General features: G+C 47.9%; 1 protein-coding gene across 1 annotated transcript in view; it reads left to right on the forward strand.

Moving 5' to 3' along the window:
• The first annotated feature begins 1,486 nt into the window (after positions 1 to 1,486).
• Positions 1,487 to 19,230, forward strand: part of SHISA9 (shisa family member 9) — a 273,530-nt gene continuing 255,786 nt past the window's right edge. The window contains 4 exon segments of the mRNA XM_037814994.1: positions 1,487 to 2,036; positions 2,038 to 2,076; positions 2,078 to 2,481; positions 13,849 to 13,976. Of these exon segments, the coding sequence (XP_037670922.1) occupies positions 1,794 to 2,036; positions 2,038 to 2,076; positions 2,078 to 2,481; positions 13,849 to 13,976 (814 nt within the window). The 5' untranslated portion in view covers positions 1,487 to 1,793.

Here is a 19,230-nt window from a genome sequence, read left to right on the forward strand (position 1 = left end):
GGCTCATTCTTGGCTGATCTTTGGGGAGGCAGTAGGTGATGTTTCTTCGAAGAGGAGGAACGATGAGACAAACTCCTCATTCTGAGAAAATCGCACTCAAGTCCCAATGAACCCCTCTACCCTTTTTCAATCAAGGGGAGCACAATAAGTCATTTTACTTGTGGTCAAACTTCTTGGTTCTTTGAAAATGCCCTGAGAAGCCCTGGGCTGCAGCCAAATGGAGAGGAGGGTGGTGGAAACACCATTTCCCTGCATATCGCCTAGCAGACTGCAAAGTGTATACTTAGTTAATGCAATTAAAAAACAAAACGCCGGGGCGTGTGGAGATCTAAATTTGGTGTAACAGCTTTGGTACAAACCCTATTCTGGGGGCTACGGGGAGTCAAATTCAAGCAGAGGAGAGGAAGAAGTGGGAGAAATGGGAGAGGGCCGGTGGCTGGCTGGAATTGGCCGAGGAGCGCGAGGGCAGATTTGGAAACGCCGAGAGGCGACAGGAGGCTGGAAATCGAGGAAGCAGGACCGGGCTCCGCAGCCCCCGGTGAGGATGTCCTGGGGTCTCCGTGGGGACAGAGGCCAGCCGGCTTCGGAGGCGGGTGCGCGGGCTCCAGATCTGGGAGGGTCGCTGAGGCTGGGTGCCCAGGCCTTGCGCCGCGCCAGCTGCGGGCGCGCAGAGGCGGCGCCGCGGTATGCCCCGCTGTGGAGCGCTGGGAACGCTGGGGACGAAGGCCCGGGGGATTGGGGGAGTCCCAAGGAAGGACCTTCCAGGACATGCCATTGCCTGGGCTTTGCCGCCTGCCCCTCCCTACAGCCTGAGCGTCTTTGCCTTGAGTTCATTCCAAGCCCCTCTCCTGGGGGTGCTTACTCCGAGCCTTGGGGCTTGCCACCCGCCTTCCCATCTCAGCCTCGGTGCTCTCCTGGGCCCAGGGAGTTGAGCCATCCGGGTTGCGCACCGGGGCAGGAATGCACAGCTAGAGGAAGGGCGAGGCCGCCCCGCGCACCTGAGAGGGCCGAACCTGGCCAGACTGACCCGACCTCTGGGGATGGAAGCCGCCTAGACTGCCCCATCCCCTCGGGATCACCCCTTTTCTGGTGGGCAGATTCCGGCCGTAGCTCCTGTGCACGCACTTCTGAAAAAGCCCCGGGAGGAGCCGCCTCGGTCTTCGCCTTGGACTGCTCTGAGCCGAGCCTAATCGCCCCGAGACTGCGCCGGAGGTCCCGCCGCGGTCCTCCACCTGCGGGAAAGCGGAGCTGCTCTTCTGGCCCCGGCGGCTGCCAAAGCTCGCTCCTCCCCGCTCGCCCGCCTCGCTCAGCTCTGCACGCCCCCCAACTCGCTCCCGCCCGCCCGAGTCACCTCTCCTCGCGCCCCCGCCCCTCTCCCGCTCGCTCCCGCACCCCCCCCCCCCCACAGCCCCGCGCCTCCTCTGCCCGCCCTCGTCCCCTCCCCCTTCCCTCCTGCCCTCCCTTCATTCCACAAGTGTCGCTTCTCTCTCACCAGCGCACTTGGCGAGCTGGAGAGGTGAGCGCGATCCTGCGAGCGGGCGCGCGGCGGCGAGTCCAGAGCCCGCCGGCAGAGCGGAGGCGCGGACAGACGGACCCTCCTCTGCTCTCCCGCCCCCGCCTCCGCCGGTGGCCGGCCGGCCTGGCACTCCGCGCTTGCCCCCGCTCCTCCTCCCCCGCCCGGCCGGCGCGCTCCTCCCCGGCCGGCCCCTCGGCGCGCGGCGCGCTGGAGGCGAACGCGGGCTGAGCCGAGCGCAGTGGCCGCCGACCCCCGAGCGCCTCGCGCCGCTCCCTGCATGTGCGGCCCGCGGCGGCTCGCAGCCCCCGGCAGCAGCCTCGGCAGCTTCGGCGGCGCCTCGAGAGGCGGCCGCAGCGGCTCCAGCGGCGGCCGAGCGACCGAGCCCGAGCTGGGAGACACCATGCGCCGCGTCCTCCGGCTGCTCCTCGGCTGCTTCCTCACCGAGCTGTGCGCCCGCGTGTGCCGGGCGCAGGAGCGAGCAGGGCACGGGCAGCCGGCGCAACTGGGCGGCGTAGTGGTGGCTAGCGGGGGGCAACCGCTCCGGGGCAGCCTCCGGAGAAAGCCGGCGAGGGCGCGGGGGTCTCGGACGCGCCCCCGACTCGGGCGCCCACGCCGGACTTCTGCCGGGGCTACTTCGATGTCATGGGCCAGTGGGACCCGCCGTTCAACTGCAGCTCGGGCGACTTCATCTTCTGCTGCGGGACTTGTGGCTTCCGGTTCTGCTGCACATTTAAGAAGCGGCGACTGAACCAGAGCACCTGCACCAACTACGACACGCCGCTCTGGCTCAACACGGGCAAGCCCCCTGCGCGCAAGGACGACCCCCTGCACGACCCCACCAAGGACAAGACTAACCTCATCGTCTACATCATCTGCGGGGTGGTGGCCGTCATGGTGCTCGTGGGCATCTTCACCAAGCTGGGGCTGGAGAAAGCGCACCGGCCCCAAAGGGAGCACATGTCCAGGTGGGCTGCCTCCCCCTCGGCGTCCCTTCCGGGCGCTCCTCTCCCCTCTCTCTCCTCCCCCCCCCTTCCCTAGCCTCTCTGCAGCGGGAAGTCACAAGAGGAGGCAACTTCGGGGCGCGGGCTCAGCACAGTTGCGGATGTGAGCCTGTGTGTATGTTTGTCTGTGTCTGTGTTTGGGGGTCTGTCAGCCCCTCTACCTCTTGCCACCCTCTCCCGCCGAGGGTTGGGGCGGACTTGAGACCTGCAGTTGGGGAGCTCTTGGTTGGTCCTAAAGTCTTGGATTTTGGGGAGGGGGGGTGCCTGGCATCCCATGGATTCCAGATGCTGGCCTCTGGGTAAAGAGGGGCAGGCAGGCCCGAAAGGGAAGGGGGCGTGTGTGAGTGTGCGAGCCCGCGCGCGCGTGTGCGTGAGGGAAGGAGTGTGTGTGCCGCCTGCAACTCATACGACTTGCGAAAATGAGGCGAGGGAGGCGGAGAGTGAGGGGAGGGCGAGGCGGAGAGTGAGGGGAGGGCGAGAACAAAAGCCTTGCCTGGAGCGGCCGCCTCGCTTTCCCCGAGCAGCGAGTGTCGTTGCAGCTCCTGGGAATCGGGACCTCGGGTGCTTCGCCCCTTGGGCTCCCTCGTCCCTTTCTCCTGCCGCCACCTCTCCATGCCGGGCGCGGGGGTCTCCGCCGTGTGCTGCGCTCCTTGCCCCGGCCGATGCGGACTCCAGGGGCCCTCACCCCCTCCCCGGGAGCCCTAACACCCCCCCTCCCCCCCGGCACCCTGATTCGTCAACTTTTCCCTCTGCCTCATTCATTATGCAAGTCCTAGCACGCGCAAGTCGCAGCAGATGGGAGAAGGCATTTGGGGATTAATGGAGCTATTTGCCTTTTACTTTTTTTAAAAGTGTCTAAATTGATTCGCACAACCCAGTAACTTTGGAGGCAGAGGACGCAGCGGCGAGGACGCCACCGGGACCCGGGGAGAGGCCTGGGGTTGGGTGAGGTTCGGGCGGGCGGGTTTGAAGGAGAGACGGGAGGCCTGCGAAGAGCTGGATGGCTGGGGGGCAAGCTTTTTCAGTCCTGTTTCCTAGTTTGGGCAACGAATTCGTCCGCGTGTGCCTTCCCCTCCCCGACATCCTCCCAAAACCCCACACCTCCGCCGGGGCCTGTGTGTGCGCGTGTGTGTGCACGCGCTCCGGGCGCCTGCCTAAAAATTCTGAACAAAGAGACCCACTAAAAATAGGCGAAGGAACATCACCACCTCACTAGGAATTATTTTCAATTTGTACGCAGAGGGTATTCGATGATTTTTTTTTCCCAGAGGGGAGAGACTGGGGGGAAGACGTGAGGAAGTACTCCTTCTTATGGGTCAGCAGGGAGCTGTGGACAGATGGTGAGGGTTTGAGGCAAAGCGCTTCTAAGAGGTACAGAAGTAATACCCGAGGGGATTCAAGAAAGTCTGACCTACCAAAGGACTAAAGCCCTGGCCCCGCCCCCCTCTTGCAACCTCAAGGTGCCCTGTGAGCAACCCCATGGGGGTTGGGGGGTTCTTTCACTTCCCCCAACAGTCCTGGCCAGACATAAGGATTCCCTAGGTCTCTGTTAAGGTAAAGAAGAGATATGCAAGAGGGCGGCTGCGGCTGGTGTCACCGTGGAAGGGGAAGATTCACTCAGAGCCCAGAGGCTGCCTTGCAACTTCTGGATAAGTGCCTCTGCTGAAACCTCCAGCAAAGCCCTTTCCTTGACAAACCAGCTCTTAAAGGAGGCCTGTGCAGTGGCTGGGGGGAAGGGGTGGGAAGGGGCACTAACCTTGGGCATCTATGGGAGAAAGTGAGAGCCTACCTCAGGCTGCGTTTGATCTGGGTGTCCTGGGGAGTGAGAATGCTTTCCAGCCAGGTATGTAAGGGCCAGCAAGGGACCCAACTTCCCTGCCCTGCCCCCTTGCAGCTCTGTTGTGGGGGATGGGTTGGGGTGGGAAATCGCTCCAACTAAGGAGGGTTGCAGCCACATTTCAACAGGTACCAGGGAAGGCCTGCTTGGAAGTGGAATCTAGGGTTACCCAGTCCTGGGGAAGCAGAGCCTCAATTCAGCTTTCCCTGTAGAAAGTCTGGGAATTCCAGAATTGAGTGGGAGTGCATGCTCCTGCAGAGAAAAAGAGTTGTTGATTTTTGCTGATACCTTCTAAGGGGTAGTTCTCAATCCCGGATGCTGCTTTAGAATCACCAAGAATGCTTTAAAAATATCCCTGTTGGGGCCCCGCCCTAGACGAATTAAGTGAAAATCTCTGGAGGTGGGGCCTGAGCATCTGTATTTTAAAAAGCTCCCCAGGTGACTCAATGTTCGCTAACATCGCTAAGGAAAAGGAACTAACATTTGTTGAGCAAATGTGTGCCAGGCACTGTACTAGGTCTCCTTTCTCTGTGTGTATGTGTGTGTATGTATGTAACATTCTCTCATTTAGTTTTCACAACTACCCTATGAGACAAGCACTATTTTTATTTCCATTTTTCAGGCACAGTAATAATGGCTCAAGGTGGGTAACTTGCCCAAGGTCATAGTGTTAGAAAATTATGCAGTCCCAAGTCCCCTGCTTTCACCTGTCTCTGGAGTAGCCATTTTTCGATTGAACCCCAGAATCTGGCAGAGCTGCTAAAATGCAGATCCTTGGGTTCTATCCACAGAGATTCTGAATCCTGGGTCTGGAACGGGGCCCTGGAAATCTGCATTTAACCACCTTCCCCAATGGCTCTGATATACAGTGGTTTCCACTTTGAGCAAGACTGGTCTTGGGTTTGGGAGTGCTTTTCAGGGTTGGGGATGGATGACTTAATACAAGAGAAAGGAGAAGGGCCAAGGAAACTCTCATTTGCATTCTGTTGCTCATTTTCTCTGTGGGTGAAACCTTTGTGTGTGTTTCTGTGATGATGGGGCATCCCCAGATCACCTCCAGATGCATCACACACTCCTTGGGCAGTTGATCCTTTTGAGTCCCAACCATGGCAGTTGGTTCATTAGATTTTGCCTGGTGTGTTAAGGGGTGCTTGGGTTGGGGGGGATGTGGTGCATCAGAGATGCTGCTCTAAGGTGGCATCCAGGTAAAATTAACTTGCCAGCGCAGCCCTCTTAATTTGTTTTGTCAGAGCTGAGAGGGACACTGGGAGGCAGTTAGTTTTCATCTCATCCCTTCAAAGACTTAACAGCATGGCGCTGCTCCCTCTTTGCAAACTTGGTGACCAGCGCCCTTGTGTTTTCCAAGCAGAGGCCTTGGAGATGTCAGTTTCTCTGCTCAGAGTCCAGGGCTTATGGCCTGCTTCTTTCTGGGCCGATTAGATAAGGAGGAAGAGGGCAGTTCCAGAGGGGTGCGGGGTGTGGGTGGGGGGCCTGTATGTGCTACTCTGACAACTGTGCAAAGCTCTGCAGTAGCCAGCTCTGGTTACCAAACTGACAGGTTTCATTTGTTCTGCAAAACATTTTTATTTATGTATTTATTCCTCTTTTTATTTTTAAGTTTTCCTTGAGTTTTTATGATGAAAACATTTGAACATACAAAAAACCTTGAAGGGTTATTAAAATGAACTGCTGTATATTGTTTATCTAGAGCTAGGTGTCTCAGTTCTTGGCACTACTGACATTTGGGGGTAGATCACCCTTTGTTGTGGGGCCTGTCCTGTGTGTTGTAGGATATTTGGCAGCATCCCTGGCCTCTACACACCAGGTGCCAGTAGCACCCCCCCCCCAATTGTAACAATTAAAAAATGTCTCCACACATTGTCAAATGTCCCCTAAGGGGCAAACTCATCCCCAGTTGAGAATCACTGATCTAGAGTTAGCAATGATTAGTATTTTGTTATACTTGTTTTGTTATTGCTTTCTCCGTATATCCATATATTTACTTCTTTTCTTTCTTCTTTTCTTTTTTTCTTCCTTCCTTTTTTTTTTTTTTTTTGGCTGAAGCATTTGAAAATATGTTGCAGACATGACACCTCATCCCTAAATACTTCAGCATGGATCTCCTAAGAACAAGAATACTCTCCTATATGACATGATTCCATTATCATACCCAAGAAAATGAACAAAAATTCCATAGTATCATTAAATAGCCAATCATATTCAAATTTTCCCAGTTGTACTAAAAATGTCTTTTATAGCTTGAGTTTTCAAATCAGGATCCAATCAAGGTTCATTACATTTGGCTGTTAAGTCTCTTTAGTCTCTATTATGCACGGTGTTTTAAAACCAACTTAGGATCAATTGGCAGCATTTAAAAACTGGAAGTTTTCCCCCAGAAGTCCAGATCTCTGATTCTCTTGAAAAATCAGTAGGTCTGACAGCTCTGGAACTGCATTTTGACATGGCAATGGTTGGTTGCCGCTGAGTCATAACTGGACTCCGGAGGCTCTTCAGTTCGTGCCAGTCGCCACCCTGCCTGATTCTAGGGAGGCAGTCGAGGCTGATCTTAACAACCTGGGCTCCACTCAGGTGTCCTGAGTTTCAGTCCTGGCTCCACCACTTAAGAGCTGTGTGGCCTTGGGAAAGTTGCTTCACCTCTCTGAATCTCGTGTCCTCATCTGGAAAGGGAATTTTGACTATCCCCGTGTTGTATGCTTGCAGCGAGCATTCGACGAGACCAGTCTTGGAATGCTCTTAGTGTAGATCCCGCCACATGGCGACTGCTCGGCAACTCTTTCCCTTTATCGCCATCCTTGTAATTTGAATTTCTTGCCCCTGGCCTACTGGAGGCAGAAATACTATAGCCTGGTTGCATGATGCCTAGCTCTTGGTCTGCTAGGCTGTGTTCTATTTCGCTGTGCAACATTGGTGAAGTCTTGTGACCTCTCTGGACCTGCATTTTACTCTTAGCAGGAGGTGGCAGGTTTGGAATAGGAGGGAAGCTCCCTGTGTGACTACATGAAATGCATCGCAAGGGCTTGGACTAAGTGATGCTGAAGGACCCTTGCTGGCTTTTCTTTTTTGCTATAAGCTCATGCATCAGGTCTCATTTAATTTCACAACCCTCCTCCTACCTGGGATAGGCTCGATGACAATCTGCCATTTACGGAGGCACAGATTGCTTTCGGAGAGGATGACCAAGCACCTGGTGAGCGGAGGAGTCAGACGTCAAACCCAGACAGTCTGAGGCCAGAGCACAGGTCCTCGACCGTTATGCCACACTGCCTTTGAGCTCAAGCATGCGGACTGCCGGTCTTCTCCGTTCACGCACAAGTGCTTGCTGCCCTGCAAATGACAGCATGTGCATCGGGGCCAGTTCAAGGAGTCACAGTAAGATCAAGACTAGGAATGTTCTCTGCATCTGCCCCTGCCATGGCCAGACCTCTTGGTGGAGGCATTGAGGCTAAATGACCTTGGGGGCAGGAACACATGTTTGAAGCTCTCTAGACTTGAAGCCAGTAGGGAACACATGTCGTTGTTTTGCCAAGCTTCAAACAGAATCAGAAATCTGAGTGGCAGATTACATAGCATGATGTACTGTGCGTTTTTCAAATGTACTTCGGAAGAGCTGGAGTCCTTGGAAGGAAATGGCATCAAATGATAGCTACCCCCCTTCCCTTGCCTTCTGTCTCTCCTTCCCACTCCTCTTCCGCCTCCCCTTCTTATACATTTGTGGTTATCCTGTGGCTTCCATCAACTTCCCAGGCTGGAGAACCCCATGCATGCTTGTGTTGTTGGTCAAGTTATTTTTCCTTGCAGGATATGTTTGCTGCTCTTTGGGCCCTGAATCATTTGCATTTTAAAAATCAACCTTATTGAGGTGTAATGTGCACAATAAAATGTACCCATTTTAATTGTACAGTCTGATGAGCTTTGACACGTCTACGCCCGTGTAACCACCACTCCATTGGGCATTCCCACATGCCCATTGCACTTGCATTCTGGAGAAATAAGTGATGCTGCTTCTGCAAGAGGAAACGCTCAGGAATCCCTTTCAGGTATTTCAAAGTCAGAACAGGGGTTGGGCTTGGAGACACCTGGAGGCTTTGAATCAAGATACTGGAACTCAGCTCCATCTGAAATATTGGGGTCTTGTCATTTGCTCATGGTAATTGCAGAGAGAAGGGATGCAGCATTTTCTTTTTGTCCCTCTATATGCCAAGCTCATGTCCACCTTGGAGCCCTTGTCCGACTCCCCCTCCTCAATATCCAGGTCTCAGCTCAATGCTGCCCCCTGCCCCAAGTCCTCTTGACCAGTCTTCCTTTGCCCCTCCCCTTCATTCTAGCCTATCCTTGGTTTCACGTGCTCCATTTCAGACCTCAGTTGAGAGTGACTCATTTATTGGTTTTCAAATTTGTGATCTGTCCCCTTCCCCTACAGGGCATAGTGAGGCGGGCGGGGACAGGAGCTGCTTTTTCCACTGCTGTACCCAAGCACCTACAGTGGCCCCTGGCCCACGGGAGTCCTGGTTTCTGACATCCTGGTTTACATGTCGTAAGAAAGTATCTCCTACATCCATTCATTCGCTCATTCATTCATTTGCTCCTTTGATGAGCACCTGCTTTCTGCCCAGCACTGTGCTGAGAGCTGTGAGGGAGCAGTGAATGGTGAAGACATAATCCCTCCCTCCCAGAGCCACCAGCCCAATGGCAGGAAATAGGTAACACAAAAATCAATCTACAGATAAATACATAGTAAGTTGCACCCTATGCAATTGTCAATATGCAATAATTTTCGACTTCAAAAATGGCAATTTCCTATGTTTTGACATAATTGTACTGAACTGGGGTAAAAAATATGAAAGGCAAGTGTAGCTTCTTCAGCGAGTTCCCGGTAGGATCTTGCTACATGGAAGGTGGTCTCTGGACCAGCAGCAGAATCACCTGGGGGGAGCTTGAGCAGAATCTCAGATCCCCACCGCCACGGACCTGTTAAGTCAGAATCTGCATTTTCACAAGATCCCCAGGTGATCTGAAAGTACATATAAAGTTTGAGAAGCTCTCAGACTATGGGCCTCAAACAAATGCCAGATCCTTATGCATTTGTTCGGGGTACACAGTTGATTCTTTCCACTGTCTGATTCATTAAATTCTCTAGATGTGTCGCAGTTTGTAAAATGTTTTTAGTATGCACCCCCAATATGTGCACATTTGTTTTATTAGTAAATATATATATGTATCAGTAAACAAATATTAGGTATACTATAAAACACATTTTATTTTTAGAAAGTATTCTATTATAACTTAAAGTTTAATTTAAAACATTCTATTGAAAACATAAATTTTAAAATGAGCTGGAGGTGAGATAAATATTACTTTAAAACCTGTCACGAGTCATGATGGCCTCATGCTATCAGTGGCTCATCTCTCCAGGCATACTGTGTGCCGAGCAGGTTCATCATTCTTAAATAAATCCGTATTTTGAATATTCTTCGTGAGTGTTTTGATTATTTTTTGGCTGACTCGTTTTGGATCGACTAGACCATCATTTGAACTTTGGGAAAATCTGTTGTGGAGAAGGGAAGAGTCAACTTTACCATTATTTTTGGTGATCGCGTTATCAGTATTATCACCAGACTGTGATTTTTGTTATGGGAGAATATATATATAATTTTATTGTGGTAACATATATATAACATAAAATTTCTAATTTTAAACATTTTTAAGTGTGCAATTCAGTGGCATTAATTGCATTTACAACACTGAGCTACCAACACCACCATCCACTACCACATTTTAAGCCACGTATGTGTTTTGTGATGGTCAAATTAGTTAAAACTAGACTATTTCATCTGCAAATATCCCAAGGGGCACACACAAACTGCAAGGCGGGAAATGCCTTTTGGAACCTGTGTGAGCCTCTCCTTCCCCAGCTTGGCTGAGGTTCTGGATTCCCACCATCCCACGAGGGTGTTCCAAGTAAGGACGCTAGCGTCGATACGCATGTTAAATTTATTTCTCATTGCTAATGATCAGCAACCGTACATGGAAATCCTCACATTTTCTTCCCCCATGCCAAGTCATCTCATGCAGTGCCTGGCGTGAGTGAACCACACTTTGGAGACCCCTTGTCCGGGAAATGGGGGGCTGTGAGAATCCCAGCCTCCGCTGCATGCTCTGGGACGGTCAGCCCCGGGGAAAAGGGTCCTGGGCTTCTGGGCTGGGTATTGAGGTATTTCGGCACCCAGGAGAACCCAGGGGCATCTGCAGATGGCAGTGCTGTCCAAATTCGTGGTAGCCATGGCGGTTCCTTCACTATCCTCTTGAAAGCGTGAATATTTTGGAATTTTGCAGGGACTCCTTTATAGAATATGATGAAATCCATGGTTTCTGTTTGGAGAAAAATATACATTCAACTTCAGAGGGGTTCAGAGATTTCCTTGAAGCTCATGGTTAGGATTAAGAACCTGCAGCAAATTAGGTTTGGGCGGCCTTTGGCCTTTGCCTCAGACTTTCCTTCCCAGCAGCCCCTTGGAGTTTTAGGCCCCTCTTATTGCACGGAGGTAGGAAGGAGGCAGGAAGGAGTCTTATTTCAGAGACACTCTGGTTTGCACCTTAGTCCTTCCACTGATAAGCCGGGTGAAATCGGGCAGTTTTTCTCTCTGTAAAATGGGTCTGATGATCCGTACCAAGTAAGGCTCCTCTCCTCGTTCTCCGTGTCCCTGCTTTTTGGCCTTCCTGCCTGTTCCTCAGATATGCTGAGCTCTTTCCTGCCCCAAGGCCTTCGCACTTGCTGTTGCCTCACCTCACCGTTCACGACTCAACTCACTTGTCCTCCTCAGCAAAGCTTTTCCTCATCACCCAATCTCCCTCTTTCTCTCACACTTTTATTTATTTATTTTCCAAATGTACAATTCAGTGGTTTTTTTTTTAGTATATTCACAATGTTGGCAGCCATTACCTCTAATTCCAGAACATTCTTCTCACTCCAAAAAGAACCCCCGTATCCATTAGCGATCGCTCTGAAGTTCTCTTCTTCCATAGCCCGTGGAAACCAATAATCCACTTTCTGTCTCTAAGATTTGACCATTCTGGACATTTCTTATAAATGGAATCATACAATACATGAACTTTTGTGCCTGGCTTTTTTTCACTGAGCATAAAGTCTTCACAGTTATCCATTGTAACATGTATCAGTACTTAACTCATTTTCATGGCTGAGTAATTTTCCGTTCCGTATAGCACATTTTGTTCATCCATTCATCAGTTGATGGACCTTTGGGTTGTTTCCACTTTTTGGCTGTTATCAGTAAAGCTGCTATGCATGTGACCTTTTTGATCACGTTCCTCTCTTTTATGTCCTTTGTTTATTTATTTTACTTGTTTATTTTTCACATTCTTCTATAGATGAGAAGCTTCTTGAAGGGAGCGACTTGTCCATCCTGCAGACTGCTGTATCCCCAGGACCCTAAATGGTGCCTGGCACACAGAGGACAATAAATATTTATTGAATCTATGCATGGGAGCTATTGTTATTCTCTTTTCTCTTAGCGGACTCAACCTTTCCAAGTCATGTGGGATCCTTGCCATGTTGACTGGGTCCCGCTCCCATCCTGGACTTCCTTTCACCAGTTGTGGTTCTTGCCCCATTGCCCAGCATCTACCATCCCCCCAGGTGCGGGGCCTCGGTTATCCTAGCACAGCCTCAGACTTGAATGTGCAGCAGACTCACGTGGAAGGTGTGTGAGCACACCGATTACTGGTCAGCATTCCTTGAGTCTCTGAGTCGGTAGGTCTGGGTGGATCTGAAAATTTCCCGGGTGCTGCTGCTGCTGGCCAGGAGACCACTTTTGGAGGTCTACCTGCCATTGTGTGGTGAATTTCTGTAGGCAGGCTGGGCTGGCTGAGTTCACAGGTGAGGCGTGTGGGCCTCGCTACAACATGTCACCTCCCTTTCCTGTCTCCCTTCCTTTATGTCCTTTATGTGGACTCATACAGTGGATCAGGGTATACCCTAAAAAATGGCAGAATCACTCGAGAGTATATATCCCAGAGAAGTTCTCCCTGTTCTAAGTGGAGGCTGGTGTGAAGTTGGGTGTTGCGTGTTGTTTACCAAGGTGGGGCTTGGTGGCCATCTAGATGTCCATAATTAGGAGAACAGGTCAGCAGAAATGATATTCTTTGCTTTACAGTGGAACAGCTGGGTGTTTATAGCTGGCATCCACTCTGGTTGGTCAGTTCCTGTGCTATACTAGTATATTGTGCTATAATCCCTGAAGATAAGGGAAATATGGAGGTTGCATATGATAGAACATTATGCAGCAGTGCATGTGATGAATAAGATTCACATTCGGCAATATGCTTAGCTCTCACGTCTAGTGAACAAAGGAAGAGACAGAAGGAGGTTTATGGTAAATGGTAAACCATCTATGTAAAAGATACACCCATAGACATCAACATCTACATTATTAAATATTTTTCAAGAATATGCATATATCTGAATAAACACTTGGGAGGGAGGGCTAGATAAAGAGGGAAAAAATGTGTTGGTTAGGTCCAACCTTGGGTGTGGTATCCACTTGGCAGTTACCTCTGCGCTCTTCTGCATGTAGACACTCAGCTTCTTCTCTAGGTTTACGGCTCATTGGGACACTCACTTAACAGTTCTCGACTTATTTCCTTATTTGTAAAAAAAAAATAGTGATGAAAATATTGACCCTTGGGAGAGTGTTCAGGGGATTAAACATGATGATCAATGCAAAGAGGGAAAACACAGCTGAGACTTAAGTTCCTGGTCTTTCCCTTCTTCCCCAGGAAACAGCAGGGATAGCGGATGGGTCACACCACATCCTCCACGGTGACGGGAAACCCAGTGCAAAGGGAGTAGGGCTGTGAACACGGACTCTTGTTCAAATCCCTGTGCCACATACCGGCTGTGTGAGCTTGAGCAGGTTAATTCACCTCTCTGAGCCTCCATTTACTCATCTGCAGAAAAGCAGTCACAAGGCTCATAAGGTGTTTTGGGGCTGCTTGGTTGAGTCTCGGCAGGGAACGTGATTAGCCTGGTGTCTGATTTTCAGTAAGAACTTGATAAATGTTAGCTAGTGTTACTAATATTGGGCAACTACTGTACCTGATGCGTTGGTATCTAGTGTTAGATAAGAAATCCCTAAACCTATGGGATTTCTCCAAAAAGCAGGCACTGGGCAGATACATTACAGGCATTTATCATGTCATGTTCTCAGCCATCCTATGGGGTAGAGATCATACTATCATAAGGCTGTTGGGAGAAGCATGTGAGCTATTGTGCATAAAGTCCCCATGGAACCTTGAATTGCAGCAATCTTATTTACTTATTTATGTCTTCTTCTCTACCCCCACCCCCGACTAGAATGGCAGCCCCATGGAAGAAAGGGGTCTTGTGTTTTGTTCACAAACACAGCGTTTGGTGCTCATGTTTCAAATGAACATGTCTAAACTCTTTCTTCTTTCAGGGCTCTTGCAGATGTCATGAGGCCCCAGGGCCACTGCAACACTGACCACATGGAGAGAGACCTGAACATTGTTGTCCACGTCCAGCATTATGAGAACATGGACACGAGGGCCCCCATAAATAACCTTCGTAAGTACAGCTGCACAATCCACCTCCAGTCCTGTATGGTGACCCATGCTGTGGTCACTCTCAGGTTTCCCAGTGCGTGTTTGGATTACTTAAGAGATTCTCCCCTGTTGACTGGTTAGAAGTTTTATTTCAGCTCTCCTGGATAAGGCTAAATTTGGAATCATCAGATTTCACTTGGTTTGTTTTTCTGTTAACTAGTGGTCCACTTGGTTGGTTTCTCATGTTGGTTCTTCTGTGAACTAGTAGACCACTTGGTTCATCTTGGTTGATTGTTCTGTTAATTAATGGCATCCTTGGTTGGTTCATCATGGTTGGATATTTGGTTAACCAGTGGATACTCGGTTGGTTTATCTGAGGTAGTTAATCTGTTAACCATTAATCCATTTTGTTGGTTCATCTTGATTAGGTCATCTGTTAACCAAGGATCCATTGCTTATTAGTCTGCTTTCCGAGGTCGAACAGTTGTGTCTTTAATGTTTTATGCTGTTGTCGACTGACAGATACAAGTTAAGAAGAATTAGATCTATTTTTCATAAAACTGGAGTATCATAAAAATAATCCATGAAATACTCTTTGTGTGTGTGTGTGTGTGTGTGTGTGTAGGCAGATGTTGAGTTGTGGTCATGCTGGTTTGGAGTGTGCACGTGTGATTCAACAGCAAATTCGGTTCCATTGTTCTGCCAAGCTGTATCTGCCATTGTGTTTCAATAGGTATTCTTTGGCAGATAGAACATATTTGGGGATCTTGGTATGCTCCCAAAGATTTTCTTTCCTTTCAAAGGTCTGTATGTACAACATACGTTATGAAGCTGATGCGCTGACTAATAGAAGTGGAGGAAAAACTAGATTGTTTAGCTTTTGACAATAGTGTACTACTGTGGTTATTCCTAGCAATTATGTTTTCAAGTAACCCCCACATTAAAGTAATGTGGAGGGCTTGGTTTAAAATAACAAAAGCCAGACAATTCAAAGGATGCATTCACTTGTGGCTGGAGGTTTTAAAAAACAGAAACAGTTCTGGTGTTGCACATTTTACGGTCGCCTTTACTGAAAGTCTACTAAGCATTGCATTGGGGTTTTATTTGCTGAATCATAGTTTTGGATGGTTTGGTTGCAAAGTTGTACGCTCAATGGATAGAGGAATACATCTGTGGACTTGGACACAGGTGACAGGGATTCTCTGATTCTGCATGGTGATGATTTTTCATGGCTTTGGAAATTGTTGCAATGTGTTATCAGAGTCAGTGTTTACATGGCTTGAAACATGGGCCATGAAATAGAATGTCATACGTTTTATTACATCAAATAATTTGTCATCATTTATTTATAACCTGGATCATAAAATGGTGTGAGAAATAGCTGTATTTTAGAGCAAATGGAAGTTTTATGACCAAATCCCACAGCCCTGAAGGTATGGTAAATTGCACTGTGACATAGCAATTGCTACGTCCAGTTCTGGCTTTGAGGGAAATGAGCACAATTTCTTCCAGACCCCTGTTCACTGGGAAATAAGATGAGCCTAGATGTATATGGGTCCCAAACATCCTAAGTGAGTCAATGTGATGGTGGGGTAGAGAAAGCCGAAATGGCATTAGGTCCCTGGCTCTCTATGGTGAGCACTAACAGGACACGTTTCTCATTTGAAGTTTCAATCTTATGAAGATTTTGAATCATGATACAAATGAAATGACAAACTCATTGAAGTCACCCAAGTTTCATCATTCCATGGGGCAAAAGGACACGGAACATTAATGAATCTTGCTAAAAAAAAAGGGACTTTCTTTTAAAGTTGTACTGATAATAAATTACTACCAGAGGTGAGTGTCTAGGCAATGAGTAATTTACAAGTCTCTTGAGATAGGCTAACTTGTGTTATTTATGATTCTGGCTTTGAGTCTATATTTGTGCCTCAGAAATCAGTGATCTTTTACACCAAGGGAAAGAGAATGTAGTTTACTGGGTGCAAGTAAATCAGAGAATTCCTGGTAAACTATAAGGGAGAATACCAGGTGTGATGTCATGAATATTGCGTTCTTACATGAATTGCCATACATGTTAATTTGACATAATGCTGCTGGGTTGTTACCATCGTTTTTTGCTAACGTTCTTGGGAATATCTGAAAAATTAGAAACATGTAGCCTTTCTACTGATTTACACTCATAATTTTAATTCATATAACAAATTAATTCAATGGTTTATACTAATTATTAATGGCTTTTTATTTTATTGATTTATAGGAACTCTTTACATATTACAGACACAGAGACAATTTGCATGTTCAGAAGAAAGAATAGTTTTGTGAGTTCATTGAGAACATAGGACAAGATAACTGATATTTATCAGTTACTAGCCAATCAGTCACCAGAGCCTACTTTGAATGATAGAAAATTAGGAGAGAAGAAATCCAGTCTGGTAATTGGAAACTGAGACTAATCCTTGGAATCAGAATTAGAATGCACCTATTGAATATAAAACCACTTTTTAAGTATTATGAGAGCTACAAGATTTACCATTGCAAAAAACTGGAAAGAAAGATTCATCTGTTGTTGTACACCAAGAAGAGGAGAATATTGCCACTTTTAGGCTGTTCTTTACTAAACATCAAAGTTGCCAGATTTGACTGGGAATTCATTAGTCTCAAATGTCATTTTCATCTCTATTCAAGACCTAATTTACATTCCTCTGAGAGAATAATAATCTCCATCTATTTTTCTCTCCTCTTCTTCTAATGCAAAAACTCAGTCACTTTCTGATCTTTCCCTTATGCTCCAGCCACATGCTAAGAGAATCAGTGGTCATTGGAGAATTCTGAGTGTTTGGAAGGGAAGGGGAATGGCGATGGACTTGGGTGAATGCACACAGGGAGAGAAAACTGCCATCAGGGGGAATTTTTGCCCATCATTCTTTTATGAATTTTCTGGGGTTGATTTTTCCTGTGATATGCAGGACTTGCCTCTGTAGCCGAAGAAGGATTTTTCTTCAGCTGATGCTGTTCATGTTCTTTCCAAGCATTCAGTGACATTGCCTAAAAATATTTAGTCTGATAATCAAAAGGGCCTCGACCTCTTTGATTAACAGGATGTAGATTCAGATGAGATAGTGATTTTCTGAAACTGCTCCTCTGGCTTCTGCGTAATTATAGTTTGCTTTTGAATGCACATTTTGTCCTCAAGTTCTATGAACACACTCGGTCTTCCCCACCCCAGCCTCCCTGCCTGCCAATGACAACCCCTCTCCCCGCCTTTTGGGACTGTGGTGTAAATGCAGGCTCCCTTCAGTCTTCCTAAAGGAGGGGAGACGTGAGCGAGGGGCTGCGGATACCATCTGAGTGAATATTTCTCAACTCGTTTGTGTTTACAGCACCCTTTTTTAAAAAATTAATTTTTTTGTTTTTAAAAATACTTTATTTTGGAATAACTTTGTATTTATGGAGACATTGCAGAGATGGTACAGAGAGTTTCTATGGACTCCTCACCCACTTCACCCTAATGTAAGCCTCTTACCTTACCAGGGCACATGTGTCAAAATTGAGAAACCCAACACCAGTATATTACTTTTAACTCATTACTTGAATTTCACTAGCTTTTTTTCACTAAGGCCCCTTTTCTGGCTCAGGGTCCAATCCAAGACACCTCACTGACTGCATTTAGCACAGCCCCCTTTTGACAGTAGAATTTTGGTTGTACCATATAGATAGTATGAGGAAGTGGTGAAGATTTAAAGCAACTCTGAGTAAGTAGTCAGCGATTACAAAGCATTTATCGCCACAGTATAAAAAGTGCCTCCCAGTGGCTATAAAAATATCCCCATGAAATCATTCTGGTCACTTGGAATTGAACTAGTTGCTGTCCTGACCATGCTCTCATGTATTCTCATGAGGCAAAGTGCTTTTCTGTTCCATATGAGCATACAGCCCCTCCTTGGAACCGGGTTGATATTACACTATTTAGGTTACAGTATGATCTGAGAAAATGAATCTCACCCCAGGCCGTGAGGTGAGATTACCTTTTCAAGGACATAGAATCCAGCAGAAAGACCAGTTGCCTATTGCAGCCACACCCCACCTCACCCCTGCCCCTCCCAGGACCATATATGGATTTATATGGAACTGGATGAAAAGCAGAACCCTGGCTTAGTTTACAGTGAGGTTGCACAGCTCATGTCTAGGGCCAATTGGATTTCCATTCATTTCAGTTCATATTTACCAAAGGCAGGTGGAATGCCCCCACTTGACTGTTGGAGATACCAAGAGGATATTCCCAAATATTTAAAAAACATTAGAGGAATTTCCTAGCCAGGGCAGGCAAGAAGTCAAACATACATAGGGGCAAATAAGAGTGAAAAAGACAGGTCGGGGAACACTAACCTCATGTAACAGCGATATTCTAAGTCCTTCACATATATCAACACTTTGAATCTCCAAATCCTTTTTATTTTCCCCACTGTAAGGGTGGGGAAACTGAGGCTCAGAGAGGTTCAGTAGCTTGCCCAAATTCATCCAGCCAAGAAGTGGTGCTGCTGGGATTTCAACCGAGCCAGTCAGGCTGCAGGATGTGTGCTTTCAACCACTCTCCAACACCACCCATTTGCAGAGTGGGTTAGTTTTGCCCCAGGAATAGAAATGGTTGAAGGATATGCCAAGTGAACTCAAAGATCATTTGGCACTCTAGGAAAGAGAGCAGTTTCCAAAATATGCTCCAATTTATCTGTTCTTGTGGTAAGTACTCCTGTAGGAGGAATCATAATGAACATTTAAGGAGTCCTTGCTGCGTGCCAGGCACTGTGCTAAGTGCTTTGAATGTGTTAGCTCATCTAATATGAAAATAATTCTTAAGCAGCCCAGCCCGTCCCTGCCTTAGGGGCTTTGCACTTGCTGTGCCTCTGTGGATCCTCTCTGAAATGGGCTTATGCATTATTTTACCCACACCTCTGCCACTGCAGCGTGAGCTCCATGAGAGCAAATGCTTTGCATTGTCACAGTGACAGCCCCCAAACCAGGAACTGGGCTGGCTCCTGGGAGCAGCACCATAAATTTTTGTTGAAGGAATGAAAGACATCTATGGAAGAAGTCTCATTATTCCCAGTTTTTGAATAAGAAAAATTGAGGTTCATGGCAGTCTAAGAATTCATCTAACAGGATGACTGGGATTTGATTTAAAAATACTCCAGCAAATATTAAAATTGGGGGGGATGGTGGATGAAACAAAATTGGAAAATATTGATAGTTATTGCAGCTGGGTGATTGATACATGT

The sequence above is a fragment of the Choloepus didactylus genome, chromosome 21, assembly GCF_015220235.1.
Source record: "Choloepus didactylus isolate mChoDid1 chromosome 21, mChoDid1.pri, whole genome shotgun sequence".
NCBI classification, from domain to species: domain Eukaryota; kingdom Metazoa; phylum Chordata; class Mammalia; order Pilosa; family Megalonychidae; genus Choloepus; species Choloepus didactylus.